This window comes from Leucoraja erinacea, unplaced genomic scaffold, assembly GCF_028641065.1.
Source record: "Leucoraja erinacea ecotype New England unplaced genomic scaffold, Leri_hhj_1 Leri_947S, whole genome shotgun sequence".
NCBI lineage: Eukaryota > Metazoa > Chordata > Chondrichthyes > Rajiformes > Rajidae > Leucoraja > Leucoraja erinaceus.
The window spans coordinates 39962-62591 of NW_026576891.1; the positions used below are offsets into that span (position 1 = coordinate 39962).

At 46.5% G+C, this 22630-nt stretch overlaps 1 protein-coding gene across 3 annotated transcripts in view; it reads right to left on the reverse strand.

Annotated features, from left to right (window-relative positions):
* LOC129695120 (interferon-induced protein with tetratricopeptide repeats 5-like) overlaps positions 1-14081 on the reverse strand; it is a 40206-nt gene extending 26125 nt beyond the window's left edge. Inside the window, exon 1 of one of the 3 annotated variants that reach the window (XM_055631866.1) lies at positions 13942-14081. In XM_055631866.1, the coding sequence (XP_055487841.1) occupies positions 13942-13955 (14 nt within the window). In that variant the 5' untranslated portion in view covers positions 13956-14081. The remainder of the gene's footprint in view (positions 1-13941) is intronic. The other 2 variants (XM_055631867.1, XM_055631868.1) reach the window with 2 other exon arrangements.
* Between the last annotated feature and the right edge of the window lie 8549 nt (positions 14082-22630).

Below are 22630 nucleotides of genomic sequence, written 5' to 3' on the forward strand. Positions count from 1 at the left end.
TGGCCTCAACTACCCTCTGTGGCAGAGAGTTCCAGAGATTCACCACTCTCTGTGTGAAAAAAGTTCTTCTCATCTCGGTTTTAAAGGATTTCCCCCTTATCGTTAAGTTGTGACCCCTTGTCCTGGACTTCCCTAACATCGGGAACAATCTTCCTGCATCTAGCCTGTCCAACCCCTTAAGAATTTTGTAAGTTTCTATAAGATCCCCTCTCAATCTCCTAAATTCTAGAGAGTATAAACCAAGTCTATCCAGTCTTTCTTCATAAGACTGTCCTGACATCCCAGGAATCAGTCTGGTGAACCGTCTCTGCACTCCCTCTATGGCAATAATGTCCTTCCTCAGATTTGGAGACCAAAACTGTACGCAATACTCCAGGTGTGGTCTCACCAAGACCCTGTACAACTGCTGTAGAACCTCCCTGCTCCTATACTCAAATCCTTTTGCAATGAAAGCTAACATACCATTCGCTTTCTTTACTGCCTGCTGCACCTGCATGCCTACCTTCAATGACTGGTGTACCATGACACCCAGGTCTCGCTGCATCTCCCCCTTTCCCAATCGGGCACCATTTAGATAATAGTCTGCTTTCCCGTTTTTGCCACCAAAATGGATAACCTCACATTTATCCACATTATACTGCATCTGCCAAACATTTGCCCACTCACCCAGCCTATCCAAGTCACCTTGCAGTCTCCTAGCATCCTCCTCACAGCTAACACTGCCCCCCAGCTTAGTGTCATCCGCAAACTTGGAGATATTGCCTTCAATTCCCTCATCCAGATCATTAATATATATTGTAAATAGCTGCAGTCCCAGCACTGAGCCTTGCGGTACCCCACTAGTCACTGCCTGCCATTGTGAAAAGGACCTGTTTACTCCTACTCTTTGCTTCCTGTTTGCCAGCCAGTTCTCTATCCACATCAATACTGAACCCCCAATGCCATGTGCTTTAAGTTTGTATATTAATCTCTTATGTGGGACCTTGTCGAAAGCCTTCTGGAAGTCCAGATACACCACATCCACTGGTTCTCCCCTATCCACGCTACTAGTTACATCCTCGAAAAATTCTATAAGATTCTTCAGACATGATTTACCTTTTGTAAATCCATGCTGACTTTGTCCAATGATTTCACCACTTTCCAAATGTGCTGCTATCCCATCTTTAATAACTGACTCTAGCAGTTTCCCCACTACCGATGTTAGACTAACTGGTCTGTAATTCCCCATTTTCTCTCTCCCTCCCTTCTTAAAAAGTGGGGTTACGTTTGCTACCCGCCAATCTTCGGGAACTACTCCAGAATCTAAAGAGTTTTGAAAGATTATTACTAATGCATCCACTATTTCTGGAGCTACTTCCTTAAGTACTCCGGGGTGCAGCCTATCTGGCCCTGGGGATTTATCGGCCTTTAATCCATTCAATTTACCCAACACCACTTCCCGGCTAACCTGGATTTCACTCAATACCTCCAACTCCTTTGACCCGCGGTCCCCTGCTATTTCCGGCAAATTATTTATGTCTTCCTTAGTGAAGACGGAACCAAAGTAGTTATTCAATTGGTCCACCATATCCTTGTTCCCCATGATCAACTCACCTGTTTCTGACTGCAAGGGACCTACATTTGTTTAAACTAATCTCTTTCTTTTCACATATCTATAAAAACTTTTGCAGTCAGTTTTTATGTTCCCTGCCAGTTTTCTTTCATAATCTATTTTTCCTTTCCTAATTAAGCCCTTTGTCCTCCTCTGCTGGTCTTTGAATTTCTCCCAGTCCTCCGGTATGCTGCTTTTTCTGGCTAATTTGTGCGCATCATCCTTCGCTTTGATACTATCCCTGATTTCCCTTGTTATCCATGGATGTACTACCTTCCCTGATTTATTTTTTTGCCAAACTGGGATGAACAATTTTTGTAGTTCATCCATGCAGTCTTTAAATGCCTTCCATTGCATATCCACCGTCAACCCTTTTAGAATTAATTGCCAGTCAATCTTGGCCAATTCACGTCTCATACCCTCAAAGTTATCTTTCTTTAAGTTCAGAACCATTGTTTCTGAATTAACAATGTCACTCTCCATCCTAATGAAGAACTCAACCATATTATGGTCACTCTTGCCCAAGGGGGCACGTACAACAAGATTGCTAACTAACCCTTCCTCATTACTCAATACCCAGTCTAAAATAGCCTGCTCTCTCGTTGGTTCCTCTACATGTTGATTTAGATAACTATCCCGCATACATTCCAAGAAATCCTCTTCCTCAGCACCCCTGCCAATTTGATTCACCCAATCTATATGTAGATTGAAGTCACCCATTATAACTGTTTTGCCTTTGTCGCACGCATTTCTAATTTCCTGTTTGATACCATCTCCAACTTCACTACTACTGTTAGGTGGCCTGTACACAACACCCACCAGCGTTTTCTGCCCCTTAGTGTGTTGCAGCTCTACCCATACCGATTCCACATCCTCCAAACTAATGTCCTTCCTTTCCATTGCATTAATCCCCTCTAATCAGTAACGCTACCCCACCTCCTTTTCCTTTCTCTCTATCCCTCCTGAATATTGAATATCCCTGGATGTTCAGCTCCCAGCCTTGGTCACCCTGGAGCCATGTCTCCGTGATCCCAACTATATCATAGTCATTAATAGCTATCTGCACATTCAACTCAGCCACCTTATTACGAATGCTCCTTGCATTGAGACACAAAGCCTTCAGGCTTGTTTTTACAACACTCTTACCCCTTATACAATTATGTTGAAAAGTGGCCCTTTTTGATTTTTGCCCTGGTTTTGTCTGCCTGCCACTTTTACTTTTCACCTTGCTACCTATTTCTTCTACCCTCATTTTACACCCCTCGGTCTCTACGCTCACACATTTAAGAAACCCTTTCCCTTTAACTCCATCCTCCACTATCCCATTCGACACCCCACCCCCCTTATTCAGTTTAAAGCCACCCGTGTAGCAGTGGCAAACCTGCCTGCCAGAATGCTGGTCCCACACCTGTTAAGATGCAATCCGTCCCTTTTGTACAGTACCCCCTTACCCCAAAACAGATCCCAGTGATCTAAGAATCTAAATCCCTGCCCCGTGCACCAGTTCCTCAGCCACCCGTTCAGGTCCCGTATCTCCCTGTTCCTGCTCTCGCCAGCACGGGGAACTGGAAGCAAACCGGAGATAACAACCCTGGAGGTCCTGCTTTTCAACATTTTTCCGAGCTCTCTAAAGTCACGCTGCAGAATATTCATCCCCTTTTTTCCGACATCGTTTGTGCCGACATGCACTACCACTTCTGGATGGTTCACCTTCGCCCTTGAGGATTTTCTGCACTCTGTCCGTGACATCCTGGATCCTGGCACCGGGAAGGCAGCACACCATCCTCGCATCCCGTCTGTTGCCGCAGAAACCCCTGTCCGTACCTCTCACGATGGAGTCTCCCACTACAATGGCCTTGCCTGCCTTAGGCCTTTTTGGTTTTGGCTCAACAGCCCTATTCGCATCGCTAGCCAGTCCGCCGCTCACGTCTTCTGTCCCAACAGCTTCTAAGCGGATGAACCTGTTTACAAGAGGTACACCACCCGGGGACATTGGCATTCCATGCTTCCCTCCCTTTCTCATTGTCTCCCACCTTCTCTCTTCCAGTACCTTAGGTGTAACAATCGTACTGTAGGACTTGTCGAGGAACGACTCCGTTTCTCGTACGAACCGGAGGTCGGCAACTTGCTTCTCCAGTTCCCCAACACGGCCCTTCAGGAGCTCTACCTGGATGCACGTTTCGCATTTGTAGCAGCCAGAGGCACCAGCGGTGTCCTTGACCTCCCACATACTGCAAGCATCGCACTGAATCAGCTTGCCTGACATCTCCTTCTTTCGTCTCCTCTCCTCAGCCTCCTCGCCAAAGACTCACACTTTACTCACAGGGCACTTCCCTCACAAGGCCGCTCATTCAGAGCTGTCCTGCTTAAATTGACTGATAAATTGCCTGATTTACCAATTTACAAAGCAAATTCCTCAGTTTTCAACTGTTTTCACCCCTATCCTCCCACTTGGGCTAGAGCCAATCAGTCGTATCTCTTGCTAATCTGTTGCTGCTGTTGTTCCTCCCAAATCTACAGCATAACATACAGGTATAGCAGGCAGTGAAGAAAGCAAATGGCATGTTGGCCTTCTTAACAAGGGGAGTTGAGTATAGGAGCAAAGATGTCATTCTGCAGTTGTATAGGGCCCTAGTGAGACCACAACTGGAGTATTGTGTACAGTTTTTGTCCCCTAATTTGAAGAAGGACATTCTTGCTATTGAGGGAGTGCAGCGTAGGTTTACAAGGTTACTTCCCGGGGTGGCGGGACTGTCATATGCTGAGAGAATGGAGTGGCTGTGCGTGTATACTCTGGAGTTTAGAAGGATGAGGGGATCTTATTGAAACGTAAGATTATTAAGGGTTTGGACACGCTGCCTTCTCCTCATATCCCCGACTCCCGATATTGGGGGAGTCCAGAACCAGGGGCCACGGTTTAAGAATAAGGGGTAAGCCATTTAGAACGGAGACGAGGAAACATTTTTTTACACAGAGAGTTGTGAGTCTGTGGAATTCCCTGCCTCAGAGGGTGGTGGAGGCCGGTTCTCTGGATACTTTTATGAGAGAGCTAGATAGGGGTCTTAAAAATAGCGGAGTCGGGGGATATGGGGCGAAGGCAGGAACGGGGTACTGATCGGGGATGATCAGCCATGATCACATTGAATGGCAGTGCTGGCTCGAAGGGCCGAATGGCCTACTCCTGCACCTATTGTCTATTATCTCTCTTCACGCCCCCTCGCCTTTACCCGTGGACACGTGTCACACTGTAGGAAGGAACTGCAGATGCTGGTTTACACTGAAGTTAGACACAACATGCAGGAGTAACTCAGCGGGACAGGCAGCATCATTGGAGTAAAGGAGTAGGTGACGTTTCGGGTTGAGGCCCTTCTCCAGAGATGCTGCCTGACCCGCTGAGTTACTGCAGCATTTTGTGTGTATCCCCAGTGATGTCTGGTGCTCGGCTGTTGCCGGCACTGAGGGGGTTAACAAACAGCCGCTGGATAAGGTGAGAGGTGCAGCTGACTATCCCCGGCCCATCGGGGAACAGGTTCCTCGGGAGATGGAGCAGAGTTGAGCTGGAGTTAACCGCACCCGCGCTGGCTGTAAGCCTGGGGCCGCCACTGCTCCGGGCCGGTGTCCCGTCAGTCCAGGGTCAACCTGGACATCTCCGGCCGCCCCTGGACAAGGATGGACACTCGGGTGGGTACGGGGACGGTAGTGAGACTCCACTCACAAATCTGCCTCCTGGGGATATGCAGGAGAGCGGTGCGTGGTTCACCCCTGTATAAAAACCCTGTGTAACCCGGGAGGGCAGCTCGAGTGAGAATGGAACCCATACACCCAGGCTGAGGCGGACCGGACCGTGATGCATTAGATTGTCACTGCTGAGATTTCTGCATGGACCAGTGGAGAAATAGTGTCGTTAACACCAGTAGCAATTGAACAGTGCTTGCAGCACCGGAGACCCGGTTCGATCCTGACTACGGATGAAACGCAGGTCTGTATACATGCAGCAGCTCAGCTGCCGTGAATGTTTATCTCTAGTGACCTATGACCTGGGCAGGCGCAGTAGGAATACCGAATTTTGATTCATGTAATAAGGTTGGGAATGTGTTTTGTGAGTGATGACACTGATGATGCAGTCACTGACTCTGCAGGTAGTAGCAGCATTCCCACTAATATACATGGTCCCGGGTTAGGGTCAGGAGTCAAGTGGAGGTGTTTTCCCCAAATAGTCCACCAATGGTCTGGCATGGTGGCTGTAACATCAAGGGCACAACTTACTGATGCAAGATAAAGCTTCTCTTTGAATGCTGCAGACGTTTGACATTGTCCCTGCAGAGTTAGCAGACACACTGATAAACCAGTGGCTGTAGTGAAGCCCCCGATATATGCAGTGTGTTTCAACCTTCTGAGTGGAGAGCTCATGGTGCAGGGGCGGAAATCCCTGGGATGCCAGGGGGGACACGTCCGCTTGTCTCCGTGAAATCTCTGCTTTGCACGAGACAGTGGAGGTGGGACTGATGATCGAGGGCGCCGATTGGACGAGAGACACGTTGGCCAGCAGGCAATGGGGGGAGGGGGGGGGACCATGATGATTCAGCGTGATGATTGGAGGAGGGAGGTGTCGGTGAGAGGCGGAAGAGGGGGGTGGGACTGAGGATAGAGCGCAGTGATTGGAGACGTCCTGGTGGAGCAAAGATCAGAGAGCAGAGCTTGAATTGCATGCCCAGGCCATACGTCACAAGCAAACAACACTCTCGGCAGCCCTGGACACAAACCTGCGCCTCATCCACAGCCAGGATCGATCCTGGGTCTCTGGCGATGCAATCGCTGCCGAACAGCCACTGGACCATCCCCATCCCTACCTGAGTGCCCCCGCCCCTACCCGAGTTTCCCCCTCCCCCTGGTGGCCAGAGACATTGGGAGTCAGACAGGAACGGTGCCCCCAGGCCACATCCAGCACAGAGAAGCAGCGCTAAACCCAGCTCAACTCTGCCTGTCCCACCAGGTTAACCTACAGCTCTGCCTGGACTTATGGGAATGATGGCCCAGGCTTATGGCCAGTGCGGAGAAGACAATAGGCAATAGGTGCAGGAATAGGCCATTCGGCCCTTCGAGCCAGCACTGCCATTCAATGTGATCATGGCTGATCATCCCCAATCAGTACCCCGTTCCTGCCTTTTCCCCATATCCCCTGATTCAGCTATTTTTAAGAACCCTATCTAGCTCTCTCTTGAAAGCATCCAGCGAACCTTCCTCCACCGCCCTCTGAGGCAGAGAATTCCACAGACTCACCCCACTCTCTGAGAAAAAGTGTTTCCTCGTCTCTGTTCTAAATCGCTTACTCCTTATTCTTAAACTGTGGCCCCTAGTTCTGGACTCACCCAACTTCAGGAGCATGTTTCCTGCGTGTCCAAACCCTTAACAATCTTATATGTTTCAATGAGATACCCTCTCATCCTTCTAAACTCCAGAGTGTACAAGCCCAGCAGCTCCATTCTCTCAGCATATGACTGCCCCGCCATCCCGGGAATTAACCTTGTAAACCTACGCTGCACTCCCTCAATAGCAAGAATGTCCTTCCTCAAATTAGGGGACCAAAACTGCACACAATACTGCAGGTGTGGTCTCACTAGGGCTCTGTACAACTGCACAAGGACCTCTCTGCTCCTATATTCGAGTCCTCTTGTTATAAAGGCCAACATGACATTTGCTTTCTTCACTGCCTGCTGTACCTGCATGCTTACTTTCATAGACTGATGTACAAGGCCCTCAGATCCCGTTGTACTTCCCTTTTCCCAACGACGCCATTTAGATGGTAATCTGCCTTCCTGTTTTTGCTACCAAAGTCGATAAACTTACATTTATCCGCATTAAACTTAATCTGCCATGCATCTGCCAACTGCCCCAACCTGTTTTCCTAGTTACATCTTCAAAAAATTCCAGAAGATTAGCCAAGCATGATTTCCCCTTCGTAAATTCATGCTGACTCAGACCGATCCTGTTACTGCTATCCAAATGTTCAGCTATCTCATCTTTTATAATTGACTCCAGCATCACTGATGTCAGGCTAATAGGTCTATAATTCTCTGGTTTCTCTCTCCCACCTTTCTTAAAAAGTGGGATAACATTAGTTACCCTCCAATCCACAGGAACTGATCCTGAGTCTATAGAACATTGGAAAATTATCACCAATGCATCCACAATTTCTAGAGCCACTTCCTTAAGTACCCTGGGATGCAGACAAGGTTAATTTCCCGGGATGGCAGGACTTTCATATGCTGAGAGGACGGAGCAGCTGGGCTTGTACGCTCTGGAGTTCAGAAGGGTGAGAGGTGATCTCATTGAAACATATAAGATTGTTAAGGGCTTGGACACACTAGAGGCACGAAACATGTTCCCGATGTTGGGGGAGTCCAGAACCAGGGGCCACAGTTTAAGAATAAGGAGTAAGCCATTTAGAACAAGGACGAGGAAACACTTTTTCTCACAGGGAGTGGTGAGTCTGTGGAATTCATTTCCTCAAAGGGGGTTGGAAGCAGGTTCTCTGGATGCTTTCAAGAGAGAGCTAGATAGGGTTCCCAGCACAGATCCCTGCGAAGTCCACTGGTCAGACATCCAGCCAGAATATCTTCCTTCCAACACACCACACCACACTGTCTTCTATGAATCAGCCAGTTCTGAATGAACACGACCTAGTCACATTGGAGGTCCTTCTGCAGTTGTACAGGCCCCTAGTGAGACCACACCTGGAGTATTGTGTGTAGTTTTGGTCTCCAAATTTGAGGAAGGATATTCGTGCTGTTGAGACAGTGCAGCGTAGGTTCACGTGGTTAATTCCCGAGATGGTGGGACAGTCATATGTTGAAAGAAAGGAGCGACTGGGCTTGTATACACTGGAATTTAGAAGGATGAGAGGAAATCTTATTGAAACATATAATATTATTAGGGGATTGGACATGCTAGAGGCAGGAAACATGTTCCCAATGTTGGGGAAATCCAGAACCAGGGGCCACAGTTTAAGAATAAGGGGAGAACGGAGATGAGGAAAAACGTTTTCATACAGAGAGTTGTGAATCTGTGGAATTCTCTGCCTCAATGGAGGCCGATTCTCTGGATGCTTTCAAGAGAGAGTTAGATAGAGCTCCTAAAGATAGTTGAGTTAATGGATATGGGGAGAAGGCAGGGACGGGGTACTGATTGTGGATGATCAGCCATTATCATAGTGAATGGCAGTTCTGGCTCAAAGGGCCGAATGCCCTACTGCTGCATCTATTGTCTGTTGTCTAATGTCTGTGCATTCTATGCATCTTAATCTTCTGGATCAGCCTACCATGAGGGACGTGATCAAAAGACTCACTAAAATCCATGTACAGGTATAAAACATCCACCACCCTATCTTCATCAATCTCTGTCACCTCACAGAAACATGCTCAAGTTAGTAAAATACGATGCTGCATACTAAGCCACGTTGGCTATCATTAATTAGCCCATTCTCTTCCACCTGGGAGTAAATCCCATCTTGAAGATTTCTCTCCAACAGTTTCCCTGGACTGACGTGAGGCTCACTGGCTTATAGTTCCCTGGATTCTCTCCACATTCCTTCTTAAACAAAGGAACAACATTGGCCACTCCCCAGTTCTCCAGCTCGTCGCTTGTGGTTAGAGAAGAAACGAAGATCCTTGTCAAGGCCCCCACAATATCCTCTCTTGCCTCTCTCAATAACCTGGCATAGATCTCATCTCATATACCTCCAGGAATCGCACAGAAACCTTGGGTGGGGCGCAACGTCTCCAGAGGTTTCCGTTCAGGTTTCCTAAGTGGGACAGGGCTTAACTCTCTATATTCATTCTGCAAGACCTCATCCCTTTTCCAACCAACATCATTTGTGTCGACGTGCACAATGACTTCTGACTTCTCCCTCCCTCTTGAGAATATTCTGTAGCTGATCCAAAATGTCCAGAACCCTGGCACCAGGAAGGCACCAGATCATCCTGGAATCCCATTTGCTGCCACAGAATCTTCTGTCTGTCCCCCCTGTTTATAGAGTCTCCTCTCACTATCGCACTGCCTGCCTTCACCCAACCCCACTGTCTCAGAGACATGGCCGGTGCCACAGACCTGGCTGCTGCTGCTGCCCACTACATGGTCATCTCCCTCAACAGTATCCAAAAGGGGGAAAGGCCACAGGGCATTCCTGAACCCTATGCTGCTGGTCACCCATCTATTCTCTACCTGCATCTTACCTGAAACAAAGCAGGAAGTCATGGTCTCATACAATCTTTAAAACAACAATATCTGAATAAATAATTACTTTGTACATTTGCCGAGACCCAAATGGAAGCACTTTTTAGTTTTTATTTGTGTTATCACCAGATATGTTTTCACTGTACCTTGGTACAATAGACAATAAACTAAACTGAGATACGATACTGCAAAGAAAGAAATGCTGGAACATCTGCTGTTTGTGTACAAAGATTCCTGAGGATAGACTGGAAAGGCTGCGTTTACTTTGCGTGGAACAATGGTGACTGAGCGGGACCATACAGAGGTATTCACAATTATAAAAGGCATAGAGAGTGTAAGTTGTAGCAAAGATTTCCCCACGGCAGAGGTATCTAACGATTGAGGGCACAAACATAGAAACATAGAAAATAGGTGCAGGAGGAGGCCATTTGGCCCCATGCCAGCACCGCCATTCATTGTGATCATGGCCGATCATCCACAATCAGTAACCTGTGCCTGCCTTCTACCCATATCCCTTGATTCCGTTCGCCCTTAGAGCTCTATATATCTCTCTTTTAAATTCATCCAGTGAATCAGCCTCCACTGCCTGTGGCAGAGAATTCCACAAATTCACAACTCTCTGGGTGAAATGTTTTTTCACATCTCAGTTCTAAATGGCCTACCCTTTATTCTTAGACTGTGGCCCCTGGTTCTGGACTCCCCCAACAATGGGAACATTTTTTCCTACATCTAGCTTGTCCAGTCCTTAGATGTTTCTATAAGATCCCCTCTGATCTTTCTAAATTCCAGTGAATACAAGCACAGTTTTTCCAATCTTTCCTCATATGACAGTCCCGCCATCGCGGGGAGTAACCTTATGAACCTACGCTACACTGCCTCAATAGCAAGGATGTCCTTTCTCAAATTATGAGACCAAAACTGCACACAATACTCCTGATGTGGTCTCACCAGGGCCCTGTACAACAGCAGAAGTGCCTCTTTACTCCTATACTCAAATCTTCTTGTCACAAAGGCCAACATGTCATTAGTTGACTTCACTGCTGTACCTGCATGTTTACTTTCAGTGACTGGTGTACAAAGACACCTATGTCTCGTTGCACTTCCCTTTTTCCTAATCTGACACCATTGAGATAATAATCTGCTTCCTTTTTCTTGCCGCCAAAGTGGATCACCTCACATTTATCTACATTGTACTGCATCTGCCATTCATCTGCCCACTCACTCAACCTGTCCAAGTCACCCTGCAACCTCCTAGCATCTTCTCCGCAGTTCATACTGCCACCCAGCTTTGTGTCATCTGCAAATTTGCTTGTGTTACTTTAAATACCATCATCTAAATCATTAATATATATTGTAAATAGTAGCAGCCCCAGCACCGAGTCTTGCTGCACTCCGCTCACAACTGCCTGCCATTCTGACCGAGACCTGTTTATTCCTACTCTTTGTTTCCTGTCTGCCAACCAATTCTCTATCTATGTCAATACCCTACCCCCAATACCATGTGCTCTAATTTTGCCCACTAATCTCTTGTGTGGGACCATATCAAAGGCTTTCTGAAAGGCCAGATACACTATATCCACTGGTTCTCCTTCATCCATTTTACTTGTCACATCCTCAAATAATTCCAGAAGATTTGTCAAGCAGGATTTCCTCTTCATAAATCCATGCTGACTTGGACCTTTTACTGCAATCCAATTTTCCCGTTATCACTTATTTCATAATTGACTCCAGCATCTTGCCCACTACCGATGTGAGGCTAACTGGTCTATAATTCCGTTTTCTCTCTCGCTCATTTCATGAAAAGTGGGACGACATTAGCTATCCATCAATTAGCTACCCTCAGGAACTGATCCTGAATCTATAGAACATTGGAAAATGATCACCAATCCGTCCACGATTTCTCGAGCCACCTCCTTGAGTACCCTGGGATGCAGACTATCAGGCCCTGGGGATTTATCAGCCTTCAGTCCCATCAGTCTACACAATATTATTCCTCACCTAATGCAAATTTCTTTCAGTTCCTCCCTAAATCCTTTGACCTCTAGTACATCTGGGAGATTGTTTGTGAAGACAGATCCTTAGTGAAGACAGAACTAAAGTACCTGTTCAACTCTTTTGACATTTCCTTGTCCCCAATAATAATTTCACCTGTTTCTGCCGTCAAGGGACCCATATTTGTCTTTACTTATCTTTATCTCTTAACATAGCTAAAGAAGCTTTTACTATCCTTCTTTATATTCTTGGCCAGCTTACCCTCGTACTTCATCTTTTCACCTGGTATTGCCCTTTTTGTTACCTTCTGTTGTCCTTTGAAAGTTTGCCAATCCTCTACTTCCCAGTACTCTATGCTGTGTTATACACCTTTTATTATTATTTTTTTCCATCCTTAACTTCTCTTGTCAGGCACAGTTGCCTCTTACTCCTCTTAGAATCTGTCTTCTTCTTTGGAATGAAATGAAGCTGCATCTTCTGGGTTATGCCCAGAAATTCCTGCCATTGCTGTTCCACCATCATTCCTGCTAGGATCCTTTTCCAGTCAACCAAGGCTCCAGAACAAGCTGCTCTAAGAATCCATCTGGGAGGCCCTCTACAAACTTCCTTTCTTGAGGTCCAGAACCAACCTGATTTTCCCGGTCTACCTGCATATTGAAATCTCCCATAACCACAGTGGCATTACCTTTGTTACATGCCAATTTTACCTCCTGCTACTTGCACCCTATATCCAGGCGACTATTTGAGGGTCTGTAGATAACTCTCATTAGTGTCTTCTTACCTTTACAATTCCTCAATTCTATCCACAGTGGCTGTACATCATCAGTACCTATGTCACCCCTCGCAAGGGACTAAGTTTCACCCCTCACCAACAGAGCTATCCCACCACCTCTGCCCACCTGCCTGGTCTTTCTATAGGATGTATAACCCTGAATATTAATTTCCCAGCCCCGATCCTCCTGCAGCCATGTCTCTGTAATCCCCACAATGTCATATCTACCAATCTCTAACTGAGCCTCAAGTTCATCCACTTTACTTTTAATACTTCACGCATTCATATATAATACTTATAATCCATTACTGCCTCACCTTTCACACCGATTCCTATTTCACTTGACCATACTCTCTTTTCCCTTCATGAGCTTTCCGCCCCGTTAATTCTGGGGTCTTTTTTAACTTTCCCTATACTCTCTTTCCCTTTAACTCCATCCTTGCATTTCAAATTTGTCTCCGCCCCCTCCCACACTATTTAGTTTAAACCCACCCGTGTAGCAGTGGCAAACCTGCCTGCTGGCATAGATTTAGAATGAAAGATAAGAGGCTTAGAGAGAGCTCAAGAAGGAATTAGTTACAGAGGAGGATAGTTTAAATCTAAACCCAGCGCCTGAGTGCGTGTTGAGACAGGAACAATGTTTAAGATGTATCTCGTCGAGCACTGCATCACCAAGCCACAGAAGACTCGTCGGACGGCCGAACCAACCCAGAACTCGTTAGACGTGGAACCGCCGGAGGCTCCGTCACTGGACAGTCCATCAGACGGCAGAAGAGCCGAAACCGGGCGCATTCAGCGGGCGGCTGGACTTGCTTGGAGGCTCCTTGGACGCGGAACCGCCCGATAGCTCATCGGATGTGGAATACTGGGATGAAGTTGCTGGAGACATTGGGCGTGGAGACCAAGGGCCGGTAGGAAGGTGAACCGGGTTAATGTCTCCAGTGCCTCGAAGGTAGGCTGCAGGAGGGCCAGGGAGAAGAATGGGGAAAAGGAGGAGCCCGGGGGCTGAGGGTTGGGATGAGACAGCAAGGGCTAATCGAAATAACACATATGTAACCACAATGACAGAGAAACTATGACACATGCAAGTTGTCTGAATAACAACAAAGACATTTGCTTTCTGAAGTTTGGCTGCAATTTTGCCAGATAGGAGATACGATGCTGTTTTAATAATGAAAATTCATCAGCTTGAAATAACTTTCTTTCTACACGTGAACCTACATTTAATGATGTATCTCTGAACATACAGTACCAACTACATGCATCAAATGTAACATAACGCATTACACATACTTTCAAACCAACAATGATTAACACATCAACTTAATACAGAAGGAATTACAGTGTTCTCTACCTCATGGTGTTCATTAGATACAACGCTCTTTGAATTTCTGTTCACAGCTTTAGCTGCACTTTTACTGTTGAGTCGATTGAGAAGGTGCTGCAGGAAATGATTTCCTCACTCAGTCTTTTCCTGATGCTGAATAGAAACTCAGCCTCGAAAGTGAAACTAGCTTTGCAAGAAATTACGGCAATGATATTGCAGTGTGCCTGTGGCGGAACTGCCTGGATCCAATACAAGCCCAGAACAGGATAGCAACAGAATCACTGCATTTGTCACACCCGGCCTGATTGGGTGATCTTTTCTCTGCCTGTTTAACACGTCTGTCAGTTATCACCAGTCACCTTTGACTCTTTGTGCCCAACGGAAAATAACATGTTTATCTCTTTGCCATCAAATAAGAGAAGGGATATCACCCCAGGAGGCCACATGAATGACAAGGGTGGCAGGCAAAACATTTGTGAACATTTGGAAGCGATGCAAACAAATGTATGTGCAGCCTCCGAGAATGTCGGTAGTATTTTTCCCAGTTCTTGTTTTGTATATACTGTATATTCTGAATAAAGTTGATTTTGATTTTATAAAAGAAGTTTTTCTTTTTGCAAGGCCGCATTCAAAAGGACGTGTGAAACATTGGTAGTAGTGATCAAAGATCTTAGAGCAGAGCAAGATGGGCTACTCCTGCGAAATACAATGGGCTGACGTGTAGAACGCTACGGAGGGGATCCTGGGCATTTTCCCCGCCCATTTTAGTAACCGGAGCCAACCTGACCCGACGCGACTCGCAGTGTAATCACTGTTGCGGGCAACAGTTTGTGTGTGTGATATAGGGTTAGATTCATAATTCTGTCAGTTCATACTTCTTGTCAAGAATAAAATTTGACTGGTAATTTGTCTTTTTTAGTGTTTGGTAGTGATTTCTCACTGTTTCCAGGGGATCCTGGTTTGTTGTGTTGATCCTCTATAAGGTGTCACCTGATATGTCGAACAAAAGACTAAGCCTAGGTTTAGTACAACTTCATCTTTATTAACACTCAAGTTACTTAAGCATGCATGCAAACCATTGACTTCTAATAACCTCACATTTACTTTGCTTTACAAAACTCATGACGGAGTACTTAAGGAAATAGATCTAGAAATCGTGGATGCATTGGTAATAATTTTCCAATGTTCTAGAGACTCAGGATCAATTTCTGTGGATTGGAGGGTAGCTGATGTTATCCCACTTTTTAAGAAAGGCGGGAGAAAGAAACCAGGGAATTATAGACCAGTTAGCCTGACATCGATGGTGGGGAAGATTCTGGAGTCAATTATAAAAGATGAGATAGTCAAACATGTGGATAGCAGTAACAGGATCAGACCGAGTCAGCATGGATTTATGAAGGGGAAATCATGCTTGGCTAATCTTCTGGAATTTTTTGAAAATGTAACTAGTAAAATGGACAAAGGAGAGCCAGTGGATGTAGTGTACCTGGACTTTCAGAAAGCATTTGATGAGGTCCCACATAGGAGAATAGTGGGCAAAATTAGGGCACATGGTATTGGGGTAGAATGCTGACATGGATAGAGAAGTGGTTGGCAGACAGGAAACAAAGAGTAGGGATTAACGAGTCCCTTTCAGAATGGCAGGCATCGACTAGTGGGGTACCACAAGGCTCGGTGCTGGGACTACAGCTATTTACAATATACATCAATGATTTGGATGAAGGGATTCAAAGTAACATTAGCAAATTTGCAGATGACACAAAGCTGGGTGGCAGTGTGAACTGTGAGGAGGATGCTATGAGAATGCAGGGTGACTTGGACAGGTTGGGGCAGTGGGCAGATGCATGGTAGATGGAATTTAATGCGGATAAATGTGAGGTTATCCAATTTGGTAGCAAAAACAGGAAGGCAGATTACTATCTAAATGGCGTCAAGTTGGGAAAAGGAAATATAGGAATCGAATATAGGAACAAAGAGGTCCTTCTGCAGTTGTACAGAGCCTTAGTGAAACCACAGCTGGAGTATTGTGTGCAGTTTTGATCCCCTAATTTGTGGAAGGGCATTCTTGCTATTGAGGGAGTGCAGCGTAGGTTTACAAGATTAATTCCCATATGCTGAGAGAATGGAGCAGCTGGGCTTGTACAATCTGGAGTTTAGAAGGATGAGAGGCGATCTCATTGAAACATATATGATTGTTTAGGGTTTGGACACGATAAACGCAGGAAACGTTCAAGATATTGGGGAAGTCCCGAACCAGGGGGCCAGTTTAAGAATAAGGAGTAAGCCATTTAGAACGGAGATGAGGAAACACTTTTTCTCAGAGAGAGTGGTGAGCCTGTGGAATTCTCTGCCTCTGAGGGCATTGGAGGCTGGTTCTCTGGATGCTTTCAAGTGAGAGCTAAGTAGGGCTCATAAAAATAGCGGCGTCAGGGGATATGGGAGAAGGCAGGTACGGGGTACTGATTGTGGATGCTCAGCTATGATCACATTGAATGGCGGCGCTGGCTCGAAGGGCCTACTCCTGCACCTATTGTCTATTGTCTATTGACTCAGATATTACCCACGTTAATGAATTGACCAGATTCACTCTGTTGGTCGAGGAGTCTCTCAGTTTTGAACTCACAACTCCCCTTCTTTAGTTTAGATTAGTTCAGTTTAGTTTAGATATACAGCAGGGAAACAGGCCCTCCGGCCCACTGAGTGCACCAACCATTTTTAAAATTGAGCTGACAAAAGCTCGGATATTTACGACCCAGTTAGAATGAAGAGCGTAGCAGGCAAACGTAAGGAAGCTTGGCTGACAAGGGCAATTGAGGCGTTGGTAGGGTTGCTAACTGTCCCGTATTAGACGGGACATCCTGTTTTTGGGGCTAAATTGGTTTGTCCCATACGGAACCGCCCTTGTCCCATATTTGACCGCTACTACTCGGGTCGAATGGACTGTCAGGTCAGAGCACCGCGTCCAGCCCCACCTCACCCGTCCTGACGTAGTCCAGCCCATGGAGTGCAGCAGCAGCGCCTCGCCCATGGCCCCGTCGGTCGGCAGCCCTCCGGCCATCGGACCTTCGCTTATCGCTGACACCACCAAACCTCCTTTTCATGGCCGATCATCGGTTCATGAGTTGGACGGGATGTCGGAATTTGTGGGTGACGTCGTCGAGGCCAAAACTCCTGATCTGGCCTGCCGGTTGGGCTTTGTGTGCAGTCCAGCATCTAGGCCAACCCATCACTCACCCAGTCATGGCCAAGTCGGTCAACGAATTGCCGTCGGAAATTTGTCCTGTATTTTGACCTTTTGTTCCTTATTTGGGAGTGAGAAAGTTGGCAACTCTAGGCGTTGGTCAAAAACATGAAGATTGCATGGGACAGGTATAGGCAGCGGGGATCAAGTGTATCCCTGGATGAGTTTCAGGAACTAAGTAGTAAACTGAAAAGGGAGATCTGAAGGGCAAAAAGGGGCCAGGAGATAGCTCTGGCAGGTAGCATTAAGGTCAACCCCAAAGGATTTTATAAATACGTAAGGGGAAAAGGGTAACTAGAGAGAGAGGGACCTCTCAGCAATCAAGGCGGTCACCTCTGTGAGGAGCCACAGGAGATGGGCAAGGTCCTCAATGAGTATTTCAACTCTGTATTTACCGAGGAGAAAGACAGTAGGATGAAGGAACTTGGACCAGACAATGGAAGTAGGTCAATTAACCACCAGGTGGTGCCAGCAATGGCTGCCTCACCAACAGTCTGTCTGTCCCTTCTTTGTGTTTTAATAGTATGTGTTCAATGTAAGTTTATAGTGTTCTTTAGCTTGTTTAACAGGGGGGGGGTGGGTGAATTTTTTATAATGTCTTACCTCGCCGGAGATGCAATTTTTTTCCGTATCATATCTCCGTCCGCACTGTGGCCAAACATCGAGGAGACCGACTTTTGAGAGCTCGACCGCGGGGAGCCTCCGGGACTATAACATCACGTAGCCCGTGATCTTTTTGCCAGGGATCGTCTGCGTAGCTCCAACTATGGTTGCCTGCAGACTTTACATCACGGAGCTCGCGGTCTCCGGTCAAAGATGGACTTCGAGAACTCCAAGCCGCAGGAAATTCTACCGCCCCGACGCGGGAGTTTCAATAGTCCCGACGCAGGAGTTTCAATCACCCCGACACGGGAGCTTCAACCGCCCTGCAGGAGAATAAAGAGGAAGAAGTTTGGACATTTTTGCCTTTCATCACAGTGAGGAATGTGGGGAATTTGGAATGTGGAAAAATCAAGTCTGTTATTTATCCCATCAGATAAAGCATAAAAAGAAATTGAATTTGTCATCTAATTCACTTTCATATCTTCAGTATTTAAAAAGTTATGACCATTTTCATACTCGGGAATTAGCACCTTGTTCTCTATTGCTTTTCCATTGACTTAACACAAAAGCTGTGATCGAGGACAGTCAAATGGCCATAAATTTCTTAAAAATTAAGAGAACGAAAATAAATTTTCAGTTATTATAGATTGAAGCATTTTGAAACAGATATGAAACAATCTTACTTAGATGACTTCAAATTAAAGCATATAATTAGCTAGTTACCTAATTGTAGCTAGTTACAAAATTTAAATACTAGATCTAAACATTATCAATTTCTTAAGATTAGATTCACATTTTAAAATAGTCTAAGTGTCCAAATAACATTCACACAAGAATTCACAATATAACATAATTTCTAAGTCTCATTGTCATGGATTTATGGGCCAAATGGAAGGAATTTAATGTTTAATGCCTGTAAATTAATGGCCATTTAAATCAACTTGCCTGTGGGTTTTTCTGGAAGGCGACCATTTGGAACATTGCGGTTTGCAGTGATTCAGATCCCCATATCTGCATGGAAAACACTGCCGGTTGGTATGGGGACTAAATCAGATTTTGCAACTTAAAATATGAACTAAAGGTATCTTAAGGACCACTTTTATACATAAAAATAAACCGCTTTCTTTTACCTGTCACCTACATGAAATCCGTCCCCGTTGTCGGCGTAGACGGCTTCAGAAGCTGATTTTAAAATCACTCCAGCGCTGAACGAGTCGGGCGATTTAATCTTGCACTCCAACCAAATATAATCCTGGACAAGGCAAGAAAAAAACACGTTTTAACCCTGCCCTGCCCCCCCCCCCCCCCCCCCCCCCCCCCTCAAACGCGCCAAAATCACGCACACGGCCAGTGGCAGAATTGCAGCGCCGCTGAAGGTAAGTATTGTAACATACCTACATTGTGGGAAACTAGAGAGGAAATTGCGGGAGCCTTGATTGAAATTTATGAGTCGTCCTTAAATACAGGAGAGGTGCTAGAAGACTGACGGGTGGCAAATGTTATGTCTCTTTTCAAGAAGGGCTGCAGGGAATTGCTGCGAATTATAGGCCAGTGAGCTTAACATCTGTAGTTGGAAAGTTACTAGAGAGTATTCTGAGGGATAGGTTATACATGCATTTGGATGGGTAAGGGCTGATTAGGAATAGTCAGCATGATTTTGTATGTGGGAGATCCTGACTTACAAATCTGATTGATTTTTTTGAAGAAGTGACCAAAAAGGTTTATTGAGGGCAGATCTGTAGATGTTGTGTACATGGACTTTGGCAAAGCATTCGACAAGGTTCCGCATGGTAGACTGCTTTGGAAGGTTAGGCTGCATGGGATCCAAGGAGAGATAGCTGAATGGATAACAAATTGGCTCCATGGAAGGAAGCAGAGGGTGATGGTGGAATGTTGCTTCTCAGACTGGAGGCCTGTGACTAGTGGTGTGCCTCAGGGTTCAGTGCTGGGCCCGTTACTCTTTGTCATCTACATGATTGATTTGGATGAGAATATACAGGGCAAGATTAGCAAGTCACATGGATACATAGAAACAGGGTGCAGGAGTAGGCCATTCGGCCCTTCGAGCCAGCCTTCACCATTCAATGTTATCATGGCTGATCATCCACAATCAGTATCACGTTCCTGCCTTCTCCCCATATCCTTGATTCCGTTAACCCTAAGAGCTCTATCTAACTCTTTTGAATCCAGTGAATCGGCCACCACTGCCTTTTAAAGCAGAAGAATTCCACAAATTCACAACTCTCTGGGTGAAAAGGTTTTTCTCATCTCAGTTCTAAATGGTCTAGCCCTTATTCTTAAACTGTGGCCTCTGGTTCTGGACTCCCCCAACATTGGGACCATGTTTCCTGCCTGCATCTCGCGTGTCAAATCCCTGCATCGAGCTTGTACAGTCCTTTTATAATTTTATATGTCTCTATAAAATCCCCTCTAATCCTTCTAAATTCCAGTGAATACAAGCCCAGTTGTTCCATTCTTTCATCATATGACAGTGTCGCCATCCCGGGAATTAACCTGGTGAACCTGTGCTGCACTGCCTCAATAGCAAGGTTGTCCTTCCTCAAATTAGGAGACCAAAGCGGCACACAATACTCCAGATGTGGGCTCACCAGGGCCCTGTACAACTGCAGAAGGATCTCTTTACTCCTATACTCAAATCCTCTCGTTATGAAGGCCAACATGCCACTGGCTTTTTTCACTGCCTGTTGTACCTGCACGCTTACTTTCGGTGACTGATGTACAAGGCCACCCAGGTCTCGTACTTCCCCTTTTCCTAATCAATCAATACAATACAATCCGTTTATTCGTCACTTGCACCTAAAGTGCAAGTGAAATGAATTTGCCAGCAGTGGTACAATGAAAATAGAACACGCCAAAACACAATAAAAATTTAACACAAACATCCACCACAGCATTCATCACAGTGGTGGAAGGCACAACATTTGGCCAGTCCTCCTCCATTTTCCCCCGTGGTCGGGACCTCAAACCACCGCAGTCGCCACTGCGGGCGTCCAGATGTGTAGACAAGGTAAAGTCCAGATAAAGTCCAGGTAAGTCCTGAATCGGTGCCTCCCTATCGGAGCCCGTAGCTTCAGGTTGTTGTAGGCCGCAGGCTGGTGGTCGAAGTTATAAAGACTCTGCAGCCGGAAGCACCGCAGACCGCAGGGCCGGAGCTCCTCTCCAGGGGTCCCCGGTGAGGGACCCCGCTTCTGATGGTAAGTCCCCGCAGCGCCCAAAGTAGGCCGCGGGCCAGTGGTCGGAGCTCTTCTCCTCCCAGGTCCCGAACGAGGGAAACCAGGCCCAGGAGGCCGCCAGCTGGAGCTCCGCAGACTGCTCCAGGCTGCAGCAGTGAGAGTTCGCTTGCTCCACGATGAGAGTCCACGCTGCACCCGCCGCTGAAGCCCCGGGCACGTCTCCGGGAAAGGCCGCACCGATCCTCGATGTTAGACCACGGGGGAGGCGACATGGAAAAACTCGCCTCTCTGTGGATGAGGCGACCAAAACGGTTCCCCCTTACCCCTCCACACCACCCCCACACAAGACACACAGAGAGACACCAAAAACACACATTAAGATAGACAAAAAAAAATTTAAAATGTAGAAAAAAAAGAACACGCTGCTGGCAGGGCTGCCGGCTTGCAACACCCCCACCGACTGACACCATTCTGACATAATCTGACACCATTCACATAATAATCTGACTTCATGTTCTTGCCACCAAAGTGGATAACCTCACATTTAGGCTGTGGGTCGAGCATCGAAAATGTGTCTCGAATTTAACTTTCGTGACCCATGTCTGTGATTCACGAAATGTTGTACAGTTCTAAATCTGAGCTAAATATCAAATAGATCCCAGACTTGGGCCATGAATTATTATTATAAAATATACAATACGGACAATTATAAAATATTATTGAGAAGGATGTCGTAACCTGTCAGTGACAAAAGCTGCACATTAATTAATTAAGCTAATTACAAAATGAGATCGAAAAAGGAAGCGCCATCTACTGGATTCGGATCCAAGATGGCGGCGCGCACGGTCGCAGCGGCTCACGGCTCTCTGTCTCGGTGCTCTTTTTTGTTGTTTGTGTACGTTGTGTTGTCCGTGTACGTCTTTGCTGTCGGTTCTGTGAACATCCGCTACACCCGACAGAACCTCGTGGATATCGGTGATATCGGTGACCAGCGTCAGACTGCGGTTTCGGGTGTCTTCCATCGCAAGTATAACATCCCGGGCGACATATCAAGACCACCGGGGTCCCCGTGGATTGTTGTCGGGTCTAGGAGGCGGCGCAGACGGAGGAGACAGAGGAAGCAGAAGCGAGGCCACAGGTCCGGTGCTTTGCTAAGGCTAAGAAATCGACCACACAAGCCACCTCTACCGAGCCTGTATCTCTCCAACGCCAGATCCCTGGTTCACAAAATGGATGACCTGGAAGTGCAACTCGCTGGAAATCGATATGTCCGCGACTGCTGTGTTATGATTATCACCGAAACCTGGCTTCACCCGGGGATACCTGATGCTAGCATGCAGCTAGCAGGACGCTTTCTGCTCCGCGGGGACGGGACAATGGACTCCGGTAAGAGCAGGGGAGGGGGCCTCTGTATATACGTGAATGAGAATTGGTGCAACAACGGGATAATCATAGACAAACATTGTTCCCCCGACCTCGAGTACATGTCTGTAAGATGCCGGCCTTTTTTTCTAACGAGAGAACTAACTGTAGTGATTGTCACGGCTGTGTATATTCCACCTGACGCCAATGTAAACAAGGCGCTCTCTCTCCTGCTGAACACCATTAACGAACAGCAGCGGGATCACCCCGAAGGTGTTCACATAATCGCAGGGGACTTTAATAAGGCCAACTTGAA